This window comes from Tachypleus tridentatus, chromosome 9 (genome assembly GCF_004210375.1).
Source record: "Tachypleus tridentatus isolate NWPU-2018 chromosome 9, ASM421037v1, whole genome shotgun sequence".
Lineage (NCBI taxonomy): Eukaryota > Metazoa > Arthropoda > Merostomata > Xiphosura > Limulidae > Tachypleus > Tachypleus tridentatus.
In genome coordinates, this window is record NC_134833.1 from 131038997 (window position 1) to 131060553 (window position 21557).

The window sequence follows — 21557 nt, forward strand, 5'->3', positions numbered from 1 at the left end:
TATAAAATATCTGTTATCATGAAGAAAACACGACTTATGTTTTTCAGTTTCCTTTTTCTGATATGTTTTAAACATGCTATACATTCTTACCAATGATTAGCCATCATTAAAATTAACCTGAAGTCAAAAACCACCAGAACAACAATTCAAACTAAAAGTATCTTCAAATGTTATTAGGCATTTATTATATACAGGAGACAGGATGTGGCTTTTAATAATATTTTCTACAAAAGTACAGTTCATCACAGAATTAAACACAACTATGAATACGCAAGCCTACCTATAAGGTGGGCAAAAAGCAGAGTTTACCTCAAATATTCTATTCGCTAATCAAGCTATGCAGGGAAGCGATAACTGAAAGTATCGTTCGAAAGAAGTAAAAGCTATTTTTAAATTGTGCTTTGATTAACTTTCGCATCATAATCGTTTAAGAATAAACTTGTCGACAGCTTAAGGTAAGAAACTACATCCTATTAAATGCATTATAAATTACACTCTTTAAAAAAGTAAAGTTTTAAGAAAAGAATAATTATTGAAATATGTTGAAGTACAAGAATTAATGAAGGTTTGTTTTCATAGGTTGGTAGTTGACAAACCTATACTGCTTACGAACAAAGAGTTATTATGACGTCAAAGTCCATTTTTGTTATTACATGCTCGACCACATATGTTTTAGCCAAATAAATAATCTCACTGCACTTACATCACTAATTAGTCGAATTATCTTGTTTTGAAATTGAAAATTGATTATATTGTCACTAAACAACGATTATTTGAAGACTTAATTGAATATCAAAATTTATATCATAACTATAAAATCAAATCGATATTACAGTCAAAATACATGCTTATCCATTACAATTGGTACGATAGACCTAACGTATTATATATTACACCTGTGGGCTTCAAACCATCGAACACATTTCTGGTGAAATCACTATTACTCCTCTAATAACACAATATAATTTACTTCTTTTACGCGCTTTCATGTTACAAGTTACACGATGTCTTTCCTCTGAGGACCACCTACTAGGAGGCATTCTATGGATGTAATTTATAGGTTAGTTACTTAGTATTTATGTGTATTTTGATAAATTATCGCAGGATTCTTTGTATTATCCTTGTTCAGTAAAGCAGTTTCTTCAAGAACTTTGAAGAAAGTATATTCATCAGTATAAAGTATAATAACTGTTTAAAATTGGCCATAAATAATTTTATAACACAGATAGAAATTTGTTTCAGTTTCTATGTATGGACTGCAAAACTACTGTTCGAAAACACTGTTTCGGGAATTAGTTCAATAATTTTATATGATGAACAAGAAAGTTAGCAAGGTGTACACACTAAAGGACAGGTCAAGTGTTACACATGTTTCAAATAAAAGGACAGGTCAAGTGTTATACATGATTCAAATGAAAGGATAGGTCAGGTGTTACATATGTTTCAAATGTCTTTTTATGTCTGTATATAAAACCTATTCAATTTTGTTTTGGTCCTTATGAGTCCAGCAAAGCTGCATACTTTAGGGTTTTCCAAAAAATAGAAAAGTGGGAAAAAATTACAACGAGTTATTACAGATAAAACTTGTCAATAAAGAAGGGCAAAGTGTGTTAAGGCGTGCGACTCGTAATCTGAGGGTCGCGAGTTTCGCATCCCCATCGCGCCAAACATGCTCGCCTTTTCAGCTGTGGGGCGTTATAATGTGACAGTCAATGCCACTATTCGTTGGTAAAAGAGTAGCCCAAGAGTTGGCGGAGGGTGGTGATGACTAGCTGCCTTCCCTCTAGTTTTACACTGCTAAATTAGGGACGGCTAGCACAGATAGCCATTTTGTTGATTTGTGCGAAATTCAAAAACAAACAGATAGCTTTGTGCTTAAATGCAAACAAACATCTCTTGCTCTAACAAAGCCTGTATTGTTCTGTAAGTCATGCATTTAAAAGATGATGAGTGTTACCTACAGATTTGGTTTGTATCGTTTTAATATATGAATTAGCTTTGCGCGAAATTCAAAAACAAACTTTATTTTGTTTTTTGCAGCCCTTTATTTTGGCTGCAGTATTTTTACTGTTGTCAAACAAAGTAAAGGAATGTATTTGTAAGCATCTTTAACCCTAATATTACCGATTGGGTTTCTTAGCTTTTTATACATATTTTATAAGCTATTTATGCACCTGCTTACTTATGAGTCCATGAATAAGTTGGTTTTAGGGTTCTTAATAATATATGAGTCACATAAAATTTACAACAGAGAATACTAATTAATCCCAAAAGTTACTACTGAGATTCCCTAATTATTGTGTTTAGGAAGTGAATGATTTCATTCATTTATTAAGTTATTTTTTATTTCTTTGCACTGAGTGTTATAACAGGCAAATATAACAAAATTACTCAATATCATGGTATATGTCAATCCCCCTGATGACAACAACAAATCAGCAACACATTAAGGGTTATTTCAACTGTGGCAAGAGTTAACTGAGCATGAGTCAACCAATTTTTACCGAAAGACTGTATCCGATTAATCAGAAGAAGGCAAGCTTTACTTGAAAGACCCATTGCCTTGATAGAGTTCCATAAAAGTGTATGTCTGTTTCTTTTTAATTTTGCGCAAAGCTACACAATGGTTATCTGCGGTAGCCGTCCCTAATTTAGCAGTTTAAGACTAGAAGAAAGGCAGATAGTCATCACCACCCACCGCCAACTCTTGGGCTACTCTTTTACCAACGAATAGTAGGTTTGACGTAACTTTATAATGCCCTTACGGCTGAAAGGGCAAGCATGTTTGGTGCGACGGGGATTCGAACTCGCGACCCTCATATTACGAGTCAGACGCCGTAGGTTTGACCATAACTTTATAACGCCCTCACGGCTGAAAGGGCAAGCATGTTTGGTGAGACGGGGATTCGAACTCGCGACCCTCAGATTACGAGTCAGACGCCGTAACCCATCTGGCTATGCCGGACCGTAAAAGTTTATGAAATTCGAAATAATGCTTTTCACTGTTTTTATTTGTTTACAGTAAAGCTACACAACAGACTATCTGTGTTATGCCCCTGCTAGGGGTATCGAAAAAAGATTTTTACCATCGTAATTCTGCAGCCACTGGGAGGAGGACTCTTCATGAAAATCATGGGAATCTTATCATGCCATGAAACAGATATTTTCTGGCATTTGTTGAGTATTTGACGAGGTTTGAACATATAATGAAAGATCAACTCAGAGGAACTTACTCGTAAGAAATTCATAAACACCAGAATGAACTGACTCATTGCTGTTCACAGCAGACAAATTGACTTCCGCTAAAAATACCACATCTTAGTCCATTGTACTAAAGATACACAGATAAAACGACAATGATTAGTCATAGCTACAGAGGCAGTTGGTACTGAAGAAGTTGATGTCAGTATAAACGAATTGTGCCTTGGATTTTTACAGCTGAAAATCTCAAGTAATTTCGATATGACCGAAATTTTTCTGAACAAACTTAAACTAACGCTGCAAGTGGAAAACTTGCGAGACTAAATGTTATGGTAATGGAATGAATATAAAAGAAAGAAAACAACAAAAAATGAAATACTTAAAAGTACTTTTTTGGATTATTAAATGAACATTTTTGAGTTTGGAGATTAAACGATATATCACTGAAGTAATGTCGTTCTTGAGTTTAACTCACGCTCGGCATGGCCAGGCGGATAAGGCGCTCGTCTCCTAATCTGAGGGTCGCGAGTTCGATTTCCTTTAGGGGTGTTATAATACTACGGTCAATCCCACCATTTGTTGATAAAAGAGTAGCCCAAGAGTTGGCGAAGGGTGGTGATGACTATCTGTCTTCTTTCTATTCTTATATTACTAAATAAGGGACGGCTAGCGCACATAGCCCTCGTGTAGGTTTGGGCGAAAGTCAAACAGTTTGACTCACGTTGTATACGTCGGCTTGTTTGCTTCCTCATCCTTGGGAAGTATTCAAGTTAAGGTTCAAGGTACAACTTATGCTGTTCGTGCACTTCGATACCACGTGGAAGAAGTAAACCAAGCTGCTGAAGATACCTTCCTCACAGAAGCAAGTAGAGAAAAATCAATCGACGATAAAATACTAAATTTCAAATTTATATCTCGCCCTGTGGTTGGGTGAGGCATTTCTAATATATTGAACTTAAATAAGAAATTGTATGATTTCACTTTAATAAAAGCAAGAAAAGTGACAATTTTCTCAGTCTTTAATAATACATAACTTTCATGTGATTTGTTGTCTACAATGTTTTTTGCACACTAAAACTAAAACTGGAGAGAAGAGAAAGAGACGACATATTGAAAACTTGCGTAGAGTGGCAAAATAGTTATAGCTCCGAGGCCATATGTACAAATATGTATAATTTAAAATGTTCAATCAAGAAGTGTGAAACCTGATAAGCTTAGGAGGAATGAGACTGGCATGTCTGGTTTTATATTTCAGGTTAAAGATACTTGTGTGATTTAAATTATCATATAATGGATTTTTCTTATACCTCTTGTTACGTCAGCTTTAAAACGCGTGAGCTGTTCACTAATCGGCGAATAAAGAAATAAAGCCTTCTATTAATTTCCATGTAACATCATGGGTGTACGATAAAAATTTAAAACATAATCATGTCTCTCCATGTTCTACAGGGTACTTATGATTATGGAAGACAGTTGCTTGAGACAGCCCTTCAGATTCGACGCTCCTGCCAATACAGCTTACAGCCAAACAGCCAACTAGCGAATCGACTCTTTACAACCTGGAGAGTGTTTCTCCAAGGTAGTCAAGAGAGGGCGACACGACTGAGTGTCTGCTGGAGATTTCATAAAAATTTCCTAAATGTAAGTTGTTGTTTTTGTGTGTGTGCACGAAATTATACAAACAATAATTCTTCAAATGTTACAGGTAACAGCTTGTTTTTGTATTCTGATAATAAAGTGTAAATAAAACGACTTAATTACTGGCCGTTATATAAAATATTTCGTTACTGATAAGAAGTTCTATACTTTGAATTTTTCTACGTACTGGATTTGACTTTTAATATTCTACAATTTATAAAACTAAAATAACAATTCTATCACAAGTTTTTCTGGCATTAAGACACTTTTCTTTTCTCTTGTAATATACACGATACTCTTTGTCTTACTTCAGGTAAATTCCTTGAATTCGTTCCATTCGAAAATACAATCTTTCTTGATAATTAAGAAAGGCCTGTGTTTTTATTATGGGCTTCAACTGATTTGGAAGAAAAATGATTCAGGTCGAATTTTTTATGGTTTATTGATATTAAAGAAAAACAATCAAGGACCTTAGAAACTTAGTCCATAATTTTGCTTTTGTTCAAAAAAGATAACAAGTTTATAGTTTGATAATTATGTGTGCTTTTTTATTAGTTGCTACAAAAGAAAATACGCGTGTTTGTTTTCTGTTTTCATCAATATTTCAATGGCGGGAAAAAGACGTAGCTGTAACAGAGAATTATATCAAACGGTAAAAGGCATCTTTAAGAGACACCAGAATATGTTTATATATTGTGGTGTTAATTGTTAAACTTCAGATATATTATTGGAATACGCCCTCGCCTCCAGTTGCTCAGCAGTAACTCTGAGAGCTTATAACACTAAATACGAGATTTCTATATCGGGAGTAAGAAGAACGCAGATAGTTCATTGTATATGACAGCTTATAACGCTAAATATCAAGTTTCGAAACATGCGACGGGCAGGACGCAGATTATTCATTGTATATCTTTGCACTGAACAAAAAACAAATACTGAAATACATCTATTTGTTACTATGGAGAAGTAAAGTTCTTGTTCAATGAAAAAATCTTAAAGAGAGAGGCTTCAATTTTGCAACAGAGAAAATATTAACGTATTAAAACTTATTATCAAGTGAAATCATATACAATTACTTCTTTGTACGTCGCTTGACCAAAGCTTTTGTTGGGATTTACATTTACTAAAACATAAAGTGAATGGCGGAATGAATGTAATATGTTTAAATGATAATATGGACGATTTAGTGCAAAGATCCTGTAAGACTAATTTGGCTCATAAACGTAAAGTTAACATTATAAAGCCCAATCTTTGATAAAATTCAAACTGAAACGGCATGGTCGTAAAGACGTTACGTTGAACGTACAGTTTGTTTACGATTCTATTTGGTTAATGGGTTCGATTGAATGCAACGTTTGTCCACTAGGAGAGAAAAGTAAAATACGATGAAAATAAGAGTACACTGTTCTGGTAAAGATAGGATAAACAGTTTGTTACACTCGAGTTTCTAGCTACAAACTAATGTTTACCACATTAGGTTATGGAGAAGCTTGTCCAGTTAGAAGATGGCTTACAGGAAGAATTTAAAAGCTTTGGTTGGATTCGAAAAAACTGGATCGTTCGTAGGTACAAGGAAAGGTGGATCAAGGTGGTAACCATGTTGACGAACACTATTTGTATGGCACGTGCTTTGCTCACTCGCATGGTTAAACCAGTGGTAAACAGTGGAGTGAGGTATGTATAAGTGTCAAGTCAATTACATTAAAAATAAAATCCGATAAAACCTTTCGTTTCGAAAGGATAAATTATTAGTCGAGATATTCACATAGGTGTTGGTTAGAAACACAAAGAAAGACACTTTGTTTTTTATTTAAACAACTGATTTCTTATTATTTTTAATCTAGCATACCAAATACGTTAGTCTGCTTGTCTAATTTTTATAACATGAATAATGTTAGAGAGTTTTAGTCTACTGTGCGCTAATTCATATGACATTTAGAAGAAAAGAAAGCGAATAAACTAGAGCTGACAATAGAACTAAATATGCTTATAATAAAAGAGTTTATATGTTTGGAATTTCGCACACAGCTACAAGAGGGCTATCTGCGCTAACCGTCCCTAGTTTAGCTGTGTAAGACTAGAGGGAAGGAAGCTAGTCATGAACACCCACCGCCAACTCTTGGGCTTCTCTTTTACCAACGAGTAGTGGGATTAACCGTCACATTATAACGCCCCTATGGCTGAAAGGGCGAACATGTTGGGTGTGACGGGGATTCGAACCCCCAACCCTCAGATTGCGAGTTAAGCGCGCTAATCATCTGGCCATGTCGGGCTCAAAATAGAGATTAGATGCACAAAGAAGTAACAAGAATAAAACATACAAATAACATCTTATGACTGACAGAAATAAAAGTCGTCCATGCAGGATTAAATGCAACTCATAACTAAAATTATAAAAATACATATAAAATAAATGCAAGCTTTTTAACTTCTACTCTTAAAATTATTTTAACTCTTAGCCTCAATATTATTACTTATTATTTGTTATATTTCTATCTCTCCTCTCCCAAGTGGCACAATGGTATGTCTGCGGACTTACAACGCTAAAAACCGGGCCTCGATACCCATGGTGAGCAGAGCACAGATAGCATTGGGCCCGGCATGGCCAGGCGGGTTAAGGCGTTCGCCTCGTAATCCGAGGGTTGCCGGTTCGAATCTTCGTCACACCAAATATGCTCGCCCTTTCAACCGTGGGGGCGTTATAATGTGACGGTCAATCCCACTATTCGTTGGTAAAAGAGTAGCCCAAGAGTTGGCGGTGGGTGGTGATGACTAGCTGCCTTCCCTTTAGTCTTACACTGCTAAATTAGAGTCGGCTAGCACAGATAGCCCTCGAGTAACTTTGTGCGAAATTCAAAACAAACAAACAGATAGCTTTGTGTTGCTTTGTGCTTAACTGTGCAAATAAACAAACCTCTCTCTCTCTCTCTTACAAAGACTATAATGTTCTGTAAGTCATGCATTTAAAAGAAGATGAGTGTTACCTAATGCTTCGGTTTATAACGTTTTAATATACGAATTACCTTGAGTTGTATATTAAAAAATTAGTTCATAGCAACAATTTTAGACCAATTCATCAGTGGATTTGAACTACAGTTTAAAATTAGTTAATACAGTATTCTTTGTTTAATAAAAAGAAATAAAGTGAGAGAGGCTATGTTCACAACAAGAGAAATATATCCTCAATAAGGATACTGTTATCTTTGCTTCCTTACGCTTTGTGATCGCTATTTGCAAGTTTATAAATTCCAAACTTTTTATTTATCTTGTTTGCTGGCTTTTTCCCATGCTCAACTATGGGTAAAATATTACTTGATATGGTAGCTAACTTCATATATTGTAATAATAATAAATATAACAAGTGGCTAGCTGAAACAGTTCATGAGGATTTACTGTAGCTACTGACTATGTTATCACATTAGTTTGAGATGTAAAATGTTGTCATGGAGATTTGTTTGAGAACATTGTGAGCGTTTATAATTTCTTTGTAACTATATTCTCTCCATATACTACACAACAATGGACGAAAACATGCCTAGACTGAGACAAAAACCCCTCTGAGCAAGCATACATTTTTTACCAGTAGACTTTTAAAATAAGATATATTCGTCTAAGACATCGCTATAATTAAACTTTAGTGTATTTTAAAGTAATTATTCTGTGAATGTGTATAATAAAGTTAACGTTAAGCGCATTGCCTTTGTTTTACTTTTTATTTACTCACTTCGTATATCAAACATGGACACATCGATTGCATAGTGTACAAAACATTGTGTATCTATATCTTACAATCATTTAATGTTCATCTGTTATTGACTGGTGATTGCTGTTTCACTCTGTACTTAGATTTTTTAAAGAAACAACACATATTAGTAACGAAGCTAATTTTAAGGGTTAATGATAACCGCATTTTCACTAGAAATATGATGCTTTTAGTTTTTGTAAAATACAGAAAAAATAAATCAGTTTTTCAATGTCCCCAAACCTGTCAAACCGCTGGAACAATTGTTGCCAAATCTAGCATATACATTTAGCTCTTCCCCCCCCCCGAGAGAATGCTATTTTGTTAATCTTACGCACCCCTCCCCCACCTGCCGAGAGTGTCATAAAGGGGTTGGTGTTCAGAAGCTTTACTGTTTACTTGGTCTACTGCCCCCCAGTGGCTCAGCGGTATGTCTGCGGACTTACAACGCTAAAAACCGGGTTTCGATACACCTGGTGGGCAGAGCACAGATAGCCCATTGTGTAGCTTTGTGCTTAATTCAAAACAACAACAACAACTTGGTCTACTAGTGAGAGTTCTCGCAAATGTTTCCTTCTACCCAAAAATCAAAACAAAAGCTTAATGCAGATATTAATCTTATTATTGCCTGAATATGATTAAAGGTTTTAGAATATTCCGACAAGGTTATCATGACGAATTTTCATCTTTATAGTAAAGTTTTTTTCCTCTCCAACCAGAAAACAAATAGTATCACGGATGGTAGTGAACTTAGCAACAAACTTAGGACATCTATACAACATGGCTGCTCATAGTGATCTGACAGATAACCCTTAATTTGTTATTGTCAACGTAACTGACCAAAAATTGCTATTTAGTGTTAATTTACAATTACATAGTAAAAACAAATCAATTTTGACTCTATTATTCCATTAGGATTTATTTTTATTTAAACTTGAGTGGTGTTAAAAACTCAAGATTTTATGAAATAAGACATGTATTATTAATTAATTGTTTTGTTGTTGTTTTTTGCCTTGAACTATAAATACTTAAGTAATAGGTCTTAACCACTCTTGTGAAGGAGAGACTAAAATGCAAAAAAACTTCTAACTCTAGACTTTATAAAAGACTTGAAATAAAGTATGTTTTACGAAATAAATACTAAACGTGATGTATGGATAATGATAGGAAAGCTTCGGTTTAATAAATTAGCTCTTAGAAAAAGAGAGTTAAATAGAAACTGTCAGAAAATTTTTAAGAACGTTTTGTAGAACACCCACCAATCAGAGCAAGAATAAAAATCCATGATGAGGTTATGTCTCCAGTTAACTTTAAAACCGATTTGGTTAACGTAATTCTAAGCTCTTTACGAAGCTTCTGTCATTGACCTTGTAAGCACTGAAATTTACGAGTAACTACTGGTCTCCCCATTAGCATGTCTTCTAACTGTGGCAGAAACAAATATGTTTTCTCATAGTGCCACAAACAACAAATTGGCGGGCTTATATAACATTTGGAATAAAACAGAGTTCACAATGTCATTGACTTCTGGTTTGCCAAGGTTAGGGAACTGGATAGCGTCTACTTACCAGACAAGGGCAAGAGTACAGTTGCCAGAATTCTTTCTTTCGTTTAGAAAAATTTGGACATAACCCAGAAAAAAGTTGTTGTTTTTCAAAATAAATGCAAAAGTTAGGATAAAAACTTGCTCACTGAGTTCGTTCATTCATCCCATACAAATTTTCATGTTCTCCAGAATTACGTTTTTGTAATTTTTAGAATATTCAAAAACCTTTATTGAAACCCAAATCTGATACTCAGAGAATAACTGAAAAGCTTGGTACATGTAAATTTTGAATGAGTCTGTTGTTCAAAAAATGAGGGCAGTCTAGTCGTTAGTTCGGCGGACTGTGGATCCGAGTGTTCGTGGTTCGCCTCCCGTTACCGTAAAATCGAGTTTCGCACTTTAAATCTGTGGACGCGTTAAGAGAATAATAGTCATATCCTACCATTCGATTAAAGTAGCTCAAGAATTGGTGATGGGTGCTATTGACAAGTAGTCTTTCCTTTAGTCTGTCACTTCAAAATTAGGAAAGGCTAGCAAAGATAGCTCTTGTGTAACTTTGCACTAATATGTGAAACAAATAAAGATAAATGAAGAGTACAGAGTTTACAAAACTGACGTTTGGGGATAATTAACGTGAAATTGAACTAAGATGGGGCAGAAGGTTTGAGTAACAATCTGCATTCTTTTATAGTGTTCATGTTTCTTGGCCACTAAAAGTTTATTTATTGCCATGAGTTTTCTTGTTGTCGGTTTCTTGTTCGTGTTTCTGATATCGAATCTTATGTGTAATATAAGTACGTGTTTTTTGTCATTTCATATAATACGTGCTGATAAAAAATCATCTTTGGAAAACTGAACTGTGATTAAGTTATTATTTACATAAAGACATCTGCTTTCAATATACCTTCTGCATATTTAAAATAAATATCTGTAAAAACAACAAATCCAAACTTCTGACTAATTATATTAGTTTGTTATAGCTTAAAAACACAAGCCGAAACAAGAATAAATTAAACAAAAAACGCTGCACTAATTGAAAAGATCCCAGGATACAAGCTATAATGTAAGATTATAAAATGTACCCAGGTTTGGGAGGTGACTACTGAAGTAGGACTAACATTTCGATCGGGATACACCGTCTATCAGTCTTATACATATATTTATATATATACCAACAATATCGAAAACTCCAGTTTATACACAATAGCAAATAATCTTTCAACCAATGGCCGAAAGGATAAACAAATAATTTAACAGAAACATATACCTGTTTAATTAAAGCTAAAATCTGATATTTTGAGTTATCTTATAGATCTCTGTTTTCATGATTCTATAAACTTTAAAAGTTGTTATCGTGTTGTATATTTGCTAAATGTATCTTCAGAAAATTTGTTTTTTTAAATTAAGGAATCGCCTTTATTCGTAATTTTTACTTTATTTGGTGTCTAACATATGTTAGAGAAAAAGAAATCACATAAAAATTATTTGTCATTGATTGCTCGAAAGTAATTTTTTCAGAATCAAAAAGGCCGCTAAAGTTTTGAATTGCTCTTAAACACTTATAACAGTAGTCCGTAAATAAATAACTCATTTGTGTTTGCATACAGGTATTAGCTTGCTTGGGTCTTGCAATCAATTAAGGTGTGAAATTATTATGTTTTTATAGAATATGCTATATGACATCTCTCAGACGTAATAAATCAATTTTTATATTAAAAGATTCTTAATTAAGGACTATAGGTTGTACATCTTCTTTACGAGAAAAGCAAGTCGAGAAATCAGTGCTAACAGAAAAGGGCGCAGGAAATCATGCTGAAAAAGATGTAACAAACATATGTAGGATACCAGGGGGCGCTTGAAATAGACTGATCCTCTAGAACAGATGCTAGGCCTGAAATATTCAGCACCTCTACTCTGAAAAATACTAATTAATACAAAGTAAGTGGGACCTGACATGATCAAGTGGTTAGAGTGCTTCACTCGCAGTCTGAGGGTCGCGGGCTCGAATCCCTGATCCCCCAGTCATGCTCGCCCTTTGAGCCGTGGATGCGTTATAAGTGAAGGCAGTCTCTCTATTGATTGACAAAAGAGTAGCTCAAGATTTAGCATTGAGCTGTGATAACTAATCTTTTATTGCTAAATTATGGACGGCTAGGGCAGTTAGCCCTCGTATAGCTTTGCGTGAAATTCAAACTAAACAAATTAAGGCCCCTTGAGCACCATTCGAGAGATGGAGCCAGCTGCGGTAGCAGACTAACAGTGTACTGCATGTAATTACTTTGGCTGCTCACCTTTTTTATTATATATATATATCTGACCTCTCTGTCGATTATGAAGACGGGTAAATAAACAGCTGAATTACAGAGTTCGTTTTTACATCGGGTTGCATCATTGAAAGTTGGACGTCATCTGACTTCTGTGACTGACGTGGAGTAATAATCAACTTACAGAAGTCTCTAATACAGGGTGTTCGGAATGTCACTGTGCAGTTTTGTCTGTTAATAAATATATAAGTGACATTCCGAACACCCTGTGGTTTCTTAATACCCTCCACGGCCCGGCATGGCCAAGTGTGTTAAGGCGTTCGACTCGTAATCCGAGGGTCGCAGATTCGAATCCCCGACCCCCCAATCATGCTCGCCCTTTCAGCCGTGGAGGCGTCATAATATGACAGTCATTCTCACTATTAGTTGGTAAAAGAATAGCCCAAGAGTTGGCGGTGAGTGGTGATGACTAGCTGTCTTCCCTCTAGTTTTACACTGCTAAATTAGGGACGGCTAGCGCAGATAGTCCTCAAGTAGCTTTGCGCGAAATTCAAAAACAAACAAACAAATACCCTCCACTTCCGTTATAATATTTAAAGAGTACCTATGAGCACATAGACTACATGAACAATACTGTATTTAATCCATAAACTATTTACATGCCGGAAACTTCTATGATAAGGCATGAAACATTAATGAGGTTGTGTGAGCACCGACTGTAGAATAAAGCTTCTTTTATGAATGTAGAGTATCAGAAACCAATGATATGACTTCAAGACTAAAAATTTCTCATTGACCTAAACTGTGTTGAAATGGTTTAGAATTAATTGTTTTGTTTTTGTTTTTTTTTGGAATTTCGCACAAAGCTGCTCGAGGGCTATCTGTGCTAGCCGTCCCTAATTTAGCAGTGTAAGACTAGAGGGAAGGCAGCTAGTCATCACCACCCACCGCCAACTCTTGGGCTACTCTTTTACCAACGAATAGTGGGATTGACCGTCACATTATGCGCCCCCACGGCTGGGAGGGCGAGCATGTTCAGCGCGACTCGGGCGCGAACCCGCGACCCTCGGATTACGAGTCGCACGCCTTACGCACTTGGCCATGCCAGGCCGGTTTAGAATGAAAGTGACATACATCGTAGTAATTTTAAGCAACAAATGACTTTTAAAATGGTATTAGTTTTGTTATTTATTTTTAAGTTCAATATCAAAAAGTGGTTTAAAATGATATTTCTCAGTAAGGTTCATGATGTTCATTTTATTATTCTAAACGTCACCTGTTGAGGTTCAAAATATGAACCAAAATAATATTTATAGATTTTTGCATTTGGTTCTTGTTTTGTTTTACCATGGAAACGTATTGTGACAACAGAAAAGACAAACTGTTTAAAGAAACCGAGTTTTCGTGGTACCAGTTTTAATTTGTCTTGGGACTGTTATTCTTCAGAGGTCAAAAAATATGCCAAATTGCTCTATGTACTGCAGTCAATACTAAATATTTATATTTATAATTCCAGTGTAACTTTTATGTAGTTTTTAACCTAAAGCGCACAGCAAAGACTTTTACATACGAAGCCCAAACACTGTTAGGTTACAGTATTACAGTTCCAGCAGTTTTTGGAACAACTGTTGGAATACCGTTACAGTTCCAGCATTCGTTATAATAACTATTGGAACACTGCCACAGTTACAGCAATTGTTATCACAATGATAGGATGTTAAGTTATATTAGTACGATTTTGGTGAGATTGTAATTGGTGATGATACTCATTAGGGTTTCAATTACAACTTTATTTTGACGACTTTTTGTAGGTTTATTATTTTGTCATTGGTAAGGAGAGTTCGTACTGACAATATACAAATAATTGTGTCGTACACCACATTTTAATATAATCATTATTCTCCTAGGTAGTAATTTAGAACGAATCTTATCGCATATAATTATAATCAGACATCCCTTAATGCATGTCAGTGTTTAAATGTCACCATAATATGGTAAATTTGCGATATCTCGTTCCATATTTTACCACAGGATTGTTCTAATGGGTTTGATTTCAGTTGCCATTGTCTTCCAAAACCTTGTAGATACGGGTCACTGCAGGTAAAAAAAAAAAATGATAATTTTGTAAAGTCACTCCCCCTTCATCTTAAACATCTTTAAAACCCTTCGTTTTACCATTTAATCTCTTATATCCCATCAGATCTTCTTTGCCCCTTGTTGCGTGTTTTGGAATTGTTGATCACCGAATGTTTGAACTATTAGTTTTTAATTAAATTTCCTGTGGGAATGAACTTTGAAAGTCTTCTAAATCCTATAATGTCCATAATAAACAATTCGGTGTGTCTATAGCTAATTGGAGCTTGTCACGTATCTTACAAATAGTTCACTTGTAAAACAAGGCAGAATACACGAAATAAGTGATACTAGGGAATAAATGTAAATAATTCTTTACTCTACAAAGAGCGATATGTTGGACTATGAATTACACTTGAGCACAGTGGACAAAGATAATAATTATTACAATTCAAAGTCAAAATGTTTCACAAGCTTTCAAAGTTTGATTAGACTTCCAAATCGAAATATTTCACGAATCTTTGCCCTGTGAAACTCTCGTGGTTTTGTTATTGTTCCAAATCCATTTTCTTTCATTCTAATAATTTTCCGCTATACACAAACATAACCAATTAATTATTTTATTCAGCTATCTTTTAGTTGTTTGCTTGTTTCTTTTTAAGAGAAGTGGTGTTTTGTTTTATTATTTTCTTTCTAAATGGAACAACGAGTTTGATTTTTGGTACACAATTTAGCCCAATTTAAAAAACATTATTACGTTTTAAGTTTCAAGATCGAAGACAGCAAAAGCGAAGATTTAAAATGTGTGCACGGCTGTATGGAATATCTGTGTGTCAAGGTTATCTGGAAAGCGAACGTTTTAGCAGAATAATTTTTGTCCAGTTACGTGGCACACTTGCTCGCTATTGTTTACCAGTGTTTTTGTACTTATGCAAAATATCTGTAAAACTTGAAACACAAATTAAAATTTTAATGTGGAGACCACAGTTTGAAATAGTTCTATTATGTATCACCAGTCACGCGTCTGAAGACATAGCCGAGTCTTCAGTTTTGTTTTGTTTTATTTGTTTTGAATTTCGCGCAAGGCTAGCTACACAAGGGCTATCTGCGCTAGCCGTCCCTAATTTAGCAGTGTAAGAGTAGAGGGAAGGCAGCTAATCATCACTACCCACCGCCAACTTTTGGGCTGCTCTTTTACCAACGAATCGTGGGATTGGCTGTCACATTATAACTCCCCCACGGCTGAAAGGGCGAGCATGTTTGGTGTAACGGGGATGGTCTTTGGTCGGTAACACATTTGAAATCCAGGAGAGGAAGAAGGACACAAACATACGACAAGTGAAAAATTACAGAATGAAGCATAAAAGTTTAAATAAGATATTTTACCTAAATTGCAATTAAAAGTTCAATGGTGCTTTGCCGATTGTTTATGTTTGGCTTCTTTTGAAGGGTTAGAAGAGTCTTCTTCGCCACTAACATGTCTTGTTTTTGACTTTACGGATTACTTTCAACGAACTGGGGACTACATCACATTCACTTAGTACATGCTGAACAACATGATTGTGTTCTCTGCTGTGACATACTACACTGCTTTTCTTTTAAAATAATATAATAACGTAAACTCAGATATCTTCGTTAGATGGCGTCGACGTCACAAATAGCTTTATTGTGTGGTATAAAGCTAGCAAATGTCACGGCCTGTTCTTGTAGCCCAATATAGCTACAAAGTTTGGCAAACTCTAGGCTAGAGGCTAAGACCCTTGCACGCTTGTAATTCCTTCTCCACCCATCGCCAGTTTATCTCAGCACTTCACGAATATATCCGACGTTCTGTTGGGTCTATCTGTATTTAGCGTGTTTCAAACCACAACCTAGCCGTCTAGAGAGCAACTGGCAATGAAAGCGAGCTGAAGAGTCCTCGACAAACCGAACAGTTTTTCTACTAGGCCTTTCTCAGTTTTAATTTATCCACGTGGGGCGGTTTCTTCTCGAGCATTTATCGTCGCAAAAGTAAGTACTTTGTAATGTGTTTATTTTGGTTTGTTTTTGTTCTACAGGACATAACTAAGAAGCAGTGTGAAAGTGGAAGATTCTGAACATTAAGTACACAAAGATTAGGAGATGAAATGTTACGCCTAAATGATTAAAATAAGAATTTTAGCTTCATTAAATAACTCAAGCATCAATTGTAAATGTACTTTTCATTGTTCAACAATATACACTTTTACATTTTATGACAACTTTCGCGTTGACTAACTGCAGCATTGCGCTGTTACAAACGCTGCGTTGTGAGTTATTTTTATTTTCTCTGGCGCGGTTTCTGTTTATTTTGAATCTGTAAAAAAATACCTTACTTAAGCATCTAACCCTATGATTTTCTGCTAACCATTTACATTTCTTTTGTCTTGACTTTCGCTCAAAGCTACACAAGGGATATCTGCGATAGCCGTCCCTAATTTACCAGTAAAATAATAGAGGGAAGGAACTAGTCATTACTACACACCGCTAACTCTTGGGCTATTATTTTATCAACGAATATTGGGTCTGAGCATTATGACGCTCCCATGTCTGAAATAGTGAGCAGAAATGATGGGATAGGGATTCGAACCCGCGACCCCAGATTGCGAGTTGAGCGCTCTAACTATCTGGCCATATTTAGGGTCATGCTAATATTACATACTAGAAATTCTACAGGGGACACAGTAACTTACAGCTGAGCTAAAAACATCCTCATTAGTACAACTAATACTCAAAATCATTATTGCCGTTAACGGTAATGATTAGTTTGTAATTTCTGTCTGATCTCTCCAGATCTGATATCCGAAGTCTGGCGTGAACTGCTTTCTTTTGATCTAAAGGCGAGATACGCTACAATTTGTAAACTGATCCTCGGTTACATTACGTTTTTTTATATTTGTCTGACGTAGTCAGCTGCATTGCCCAACTCCATCCCCATCCCGAACAGAAGTCTCAATTACGTTTAAATTATCTTCCGAATCCCCTTACTCGAGGGATCCAGTAGCTGTTGTTGTTGTTTTTCTTCTTTTAGACGTTAATCACTGGTAACAATATCCCACGTGCTTTTTGTTCAGTCACGAGCTATTTTGAGCTGTTATAAATATTATTACAATGTTATTGAAATGTTTATTATGTATCAAAACATCTCATTTTGACATTAAAATATGGTGAGCAAAGAAGTCGAAATATTTTTTTAATAAACTGAAATTAAAGTCTATTGTGTAAATCGTTAATAAAAACACTAAAATATATATTTTAAGAAAACCACTAGCAAAAAATATATTTTTTATGCTGATTGAGTGAAGTTCCATCACTCGACGACACACACATTACCATACTTGTTAAACTTTAGGAAAAGTGTTTGATTACCACATTATCTTTATCACTTCGAGAATCTTTTCGAAACACCTTGTCAAATAATAATGTAACACAAAGGAACTAGCATTAAGGTCATAATCACGTACAGAAATCTAAGTTTAGCTACATTTTGATGTGAGGAAAGTGACAGGAAAGCTGACAGGAAAAAAAAGATTTTTTTTTTCCGTGTTAAAAATCAAAGTACATTTAGGCTGATTCATTTACTTCAGAATCCAATTAATAATAGAAACTTTTTTTCTCTACTTGTATCACAATATTATCAGGAAGGATGGAACCAGGACGTGTTCTCAAATGTCCAAATAGTTCGTTATTCCAGGCCTAGCGTCACTCTCATCTCGTTCTTTTTTGACACATCGGTAAAATTGTTTATACATTGTTGTTGTTGTTGTTGAAAATTACCAAGGTTTATTATTTCTCCAAATAGATGTGAGTTTTGTTCCAAAATAAATCCTCAGTATAAACATATCAGCCTTCTAAAATGAAACTAAACTGGAAATAAAGAGATTACTTTCCCTCTTTAACCTATTAGCTCAAAATTAGGGAAGGTTTGGTTTATTTGTATCGGAATTTCGCGCAAAGCTACACCAAGGGTATCTGCGCTAACTGTCCCTAATTTAGCAGTGTAAGACTACAGGGAAGGCAGCTAGTCATCACCACCCACCTCCAACTCTTGGGCTACTCTTGTACCACCGCATAGTGGGATTGACTGTCACATTATAATGCTTCTACGGTTGAAAGGGCGAGCATGTTTGGTGAGACGAGGTTCGAACCCGCAACCCTCAGATTACGAGTCGAACGCTTTAACCCACTTGACCATGCCGGGCATTAGAGAAGGATACGCATAGATATCCTGTGTATGTGTAGCCTTATGTGGACATTTTAAAACAAACAAACTCTCCTCGCCACACATATTTGACTTCCCACGTCTATGCTAAATCAGAAACAATATGTTTTTACTGCAATGTATATTCCATAATCAAAGCGAAGTGAATAATTCAAGAGGCTGCACATGGGCAGTCTCGAGTTTTACTGTTTCGCTCAATACAATATTATTCAAAAGTGTTTTTTATTAAACTCAACTATCAAGTGTAGTCCATAACCACGGTATTGCCCTATCTAACTGTTATCTGGTTATCGAAATTCAATGCAAAAGAACTTTTTAAAACAATAATGAAGTAGAACAAAATGTGTGGTTGCAACAGTCAAAGTCTCAAAAAAGTGGTAGGCATAAAATAATAAAAAAATATTTGATGATCTGCTACAATCATTTTGATTGGTAATTATCACAAACATATAAAATGATTTCAGTAAAAACGTATTGGAGTTTAGCACTTATGTAGCAAATAAAGATGTTTACTTTTATATGACACCCAAGACAGGACCTCGGCAATTAAAACCATTACGAATAATTGTGTTTTTATCGTCGTCTTGTAAATTGGTTCGTTTGTTTTCAGCACAAGGTTACACAAGCAACTATCTTCTGTCTGTCCATTAATCGAACCTTGAAGGTTAGCGTTGCAATTCAGTAAAGTTATCGTTGACTCATCAGGGGAACGTCTTGTAAAGTCTTCTAAAGTAACCAAATACAATAGTTCCCAGCATATTTTGTTTTAACCCAAAGCCATATTGAGCTGTCTGATGTGTCCACTAGAAGGAATCGAACCTTGAATTTTAATATTGTAAGTCTGTAAACTTACCGCTGATCCACCGGGAGGAAAATATTTTGTTAATTGTAAGAAGAGACATAAAGTGTTTTAGTTTAAATAATATGTTTAAAGGTTGTTTTTCTTGTTGTTGTCATTTTTTTCTTCTACACAGAATGTGTTGAGAATTTGGGTGTTAGCAGGATATTCATGCATGAGGATTTGTAGGAAATTAGGTCAAAAATTACACCTGAAGGCTAACGAAGTTCACTGTAACAATATTCAAGGTTTGTTAGTTGTGTAAGGCTAACGTCATTACGTTGGTGAGGAGACCCTATCCTCTGCTCTAATGTGCAAGATATGTTTCGTTGTGGGCCATCCTATTGGCATAGTGTGCGGACTTATACTGCTAAAACCGGGTTTCGATACCTGTTGTGGGCAGAGCACAGATAGATAGGCTTTGGTGTAGAGTTGCGCTTAATAGCAAACAACAACTATTTCGTTGTACCACAATGTAATACTGATCTTTAATTATGTGTGCTAAGCTTATGATTCAGACGTGTCGCTGTGAGATAATGACCTATACTCAGTTTTGCTAATTTTACCTTATTAATTTACCCCTGTTAACCTGCTAAGGAGTAACAAGTTTTTATTCAACTGTACTTTGATTACCCCATGACGCTTCGAAGGATTGTTTGTTTGTTTTGAATTTCGCGCAAAGCTACTCGAGGGCTATCTGTGCTAGCCGTCCCTAATTTAGCAGTGTAAGACTAGAGGGAAGGCAGCTAGTCATCATCACCCACCGCCAACTCTTGGGCTGCTCTTTTACCAACGAATAATGGGATTGACCGTCACATTATAACGCCCCCACGGCTGAAAGGGGTGAGCATGTTTCGAACCCGCGACCCTCGGATTACGAGTCGAACGCCTTAACACGCTTGGCCATGCCAGGCCTCCTTTCGAGGAGAAACTGATATCTACTTAACTGTCTTCACTTTCTGTGAAATGAATCTATTCATACATTTGGTACTGTCAACACACGTCTACAATAGTGATAAGTTTGATAAAAAACAACAACAATGTAATGACTTAGTTTCTAGAGGGAGAAAATGCCATCTTGTAAATATTTTGAAAATGTCAATTTTTCCTTCTCGCTTTTTACTTTAGAAAATATGGGTATGAACCATTATCAGCTTTGTTAAGATGTAAAAATGAAATCATAGTATGTATATATATATACATATAAGTGATATTAATATTTCGATGATCATAAAGTTTACATTCATTTCATTTGGCGGGCTTTATAAATTTCCCATAATTTCTTTATGCATTGCTATTGGTGTTTCGCTGCAAAGCTACCGATATAAATTAACAGTAGTAAATTACTGTTTAAATGTGTTGTCTTAACTTAGAAACAGCTGATCACGTTTTAATCTATCTTTGAAAGCACAATATTTTCGACAGTAAGACTTATTATAATTTTTTGATATCTTTCCACTCAGTTTCATGTAGTTAAATGTTAACTGAAAATAATTGTAGTTCATACTGTAATCATTTGATATTTTAAGCTTAACTGTTCATTGGAGTACTTAACTGCTATTGTTCACCAGTTGTCATTTCAATAAAGGCTTGTATAATTGACTGGAAGATAAAACGCTGCCATCTTTGATCATTTGACTTTCCAATAAAGGTTTGGATTATTGACTGAACTACTGAACGTTGTCATCTTTGATCTTTTGATACTTCAATTAAAGACTTGAATTATTAATTGGGCTACTGAACTCTGCCGTATTTAATATTTTAACACTCGAATAGAAGGCCTGACCTATTGATATAACTGTTTAGTGCTGTTATTTATGTGTAATATTTAAATCTAACGTAGTTTGTACTCGGCAAAAGTTTCTCATCACGAAGTGAGATATAGAAAAACTGCAGAGCTAAATGCTATTTCAAGAACTGATAAAGAAAAGCTTTGTCCAAAATTTCCCTGTGTGGCATTTTTAGCAAGTTCCAAGTTCAACGTGCTTTACTCATTCTTTAAAAACTGCCACCAG

The 21557-nt window shown here is 35.3% G+C and overlaps 1 protein-coding gene across 1 annotated transcript in view; it reads left to right on the forward strand.

Annotated features, from left to right (window-relative positions):
• LOC143227488 (uncharacterized) overlaps nt 1-21557 on the forward strand; it is a 457070-nt gene that overhangs the window by 67607 nt on the left and 367906 nt on the right. The window contains 2 exon segments of the mRNA XM_076458930.1: nt 4651-4842; nt 6317-6513. Of these exon segments, the coding sequence (XP_076315045.1) occupies nt 4651-4842; nt 6317-6513 (389 nt within the window).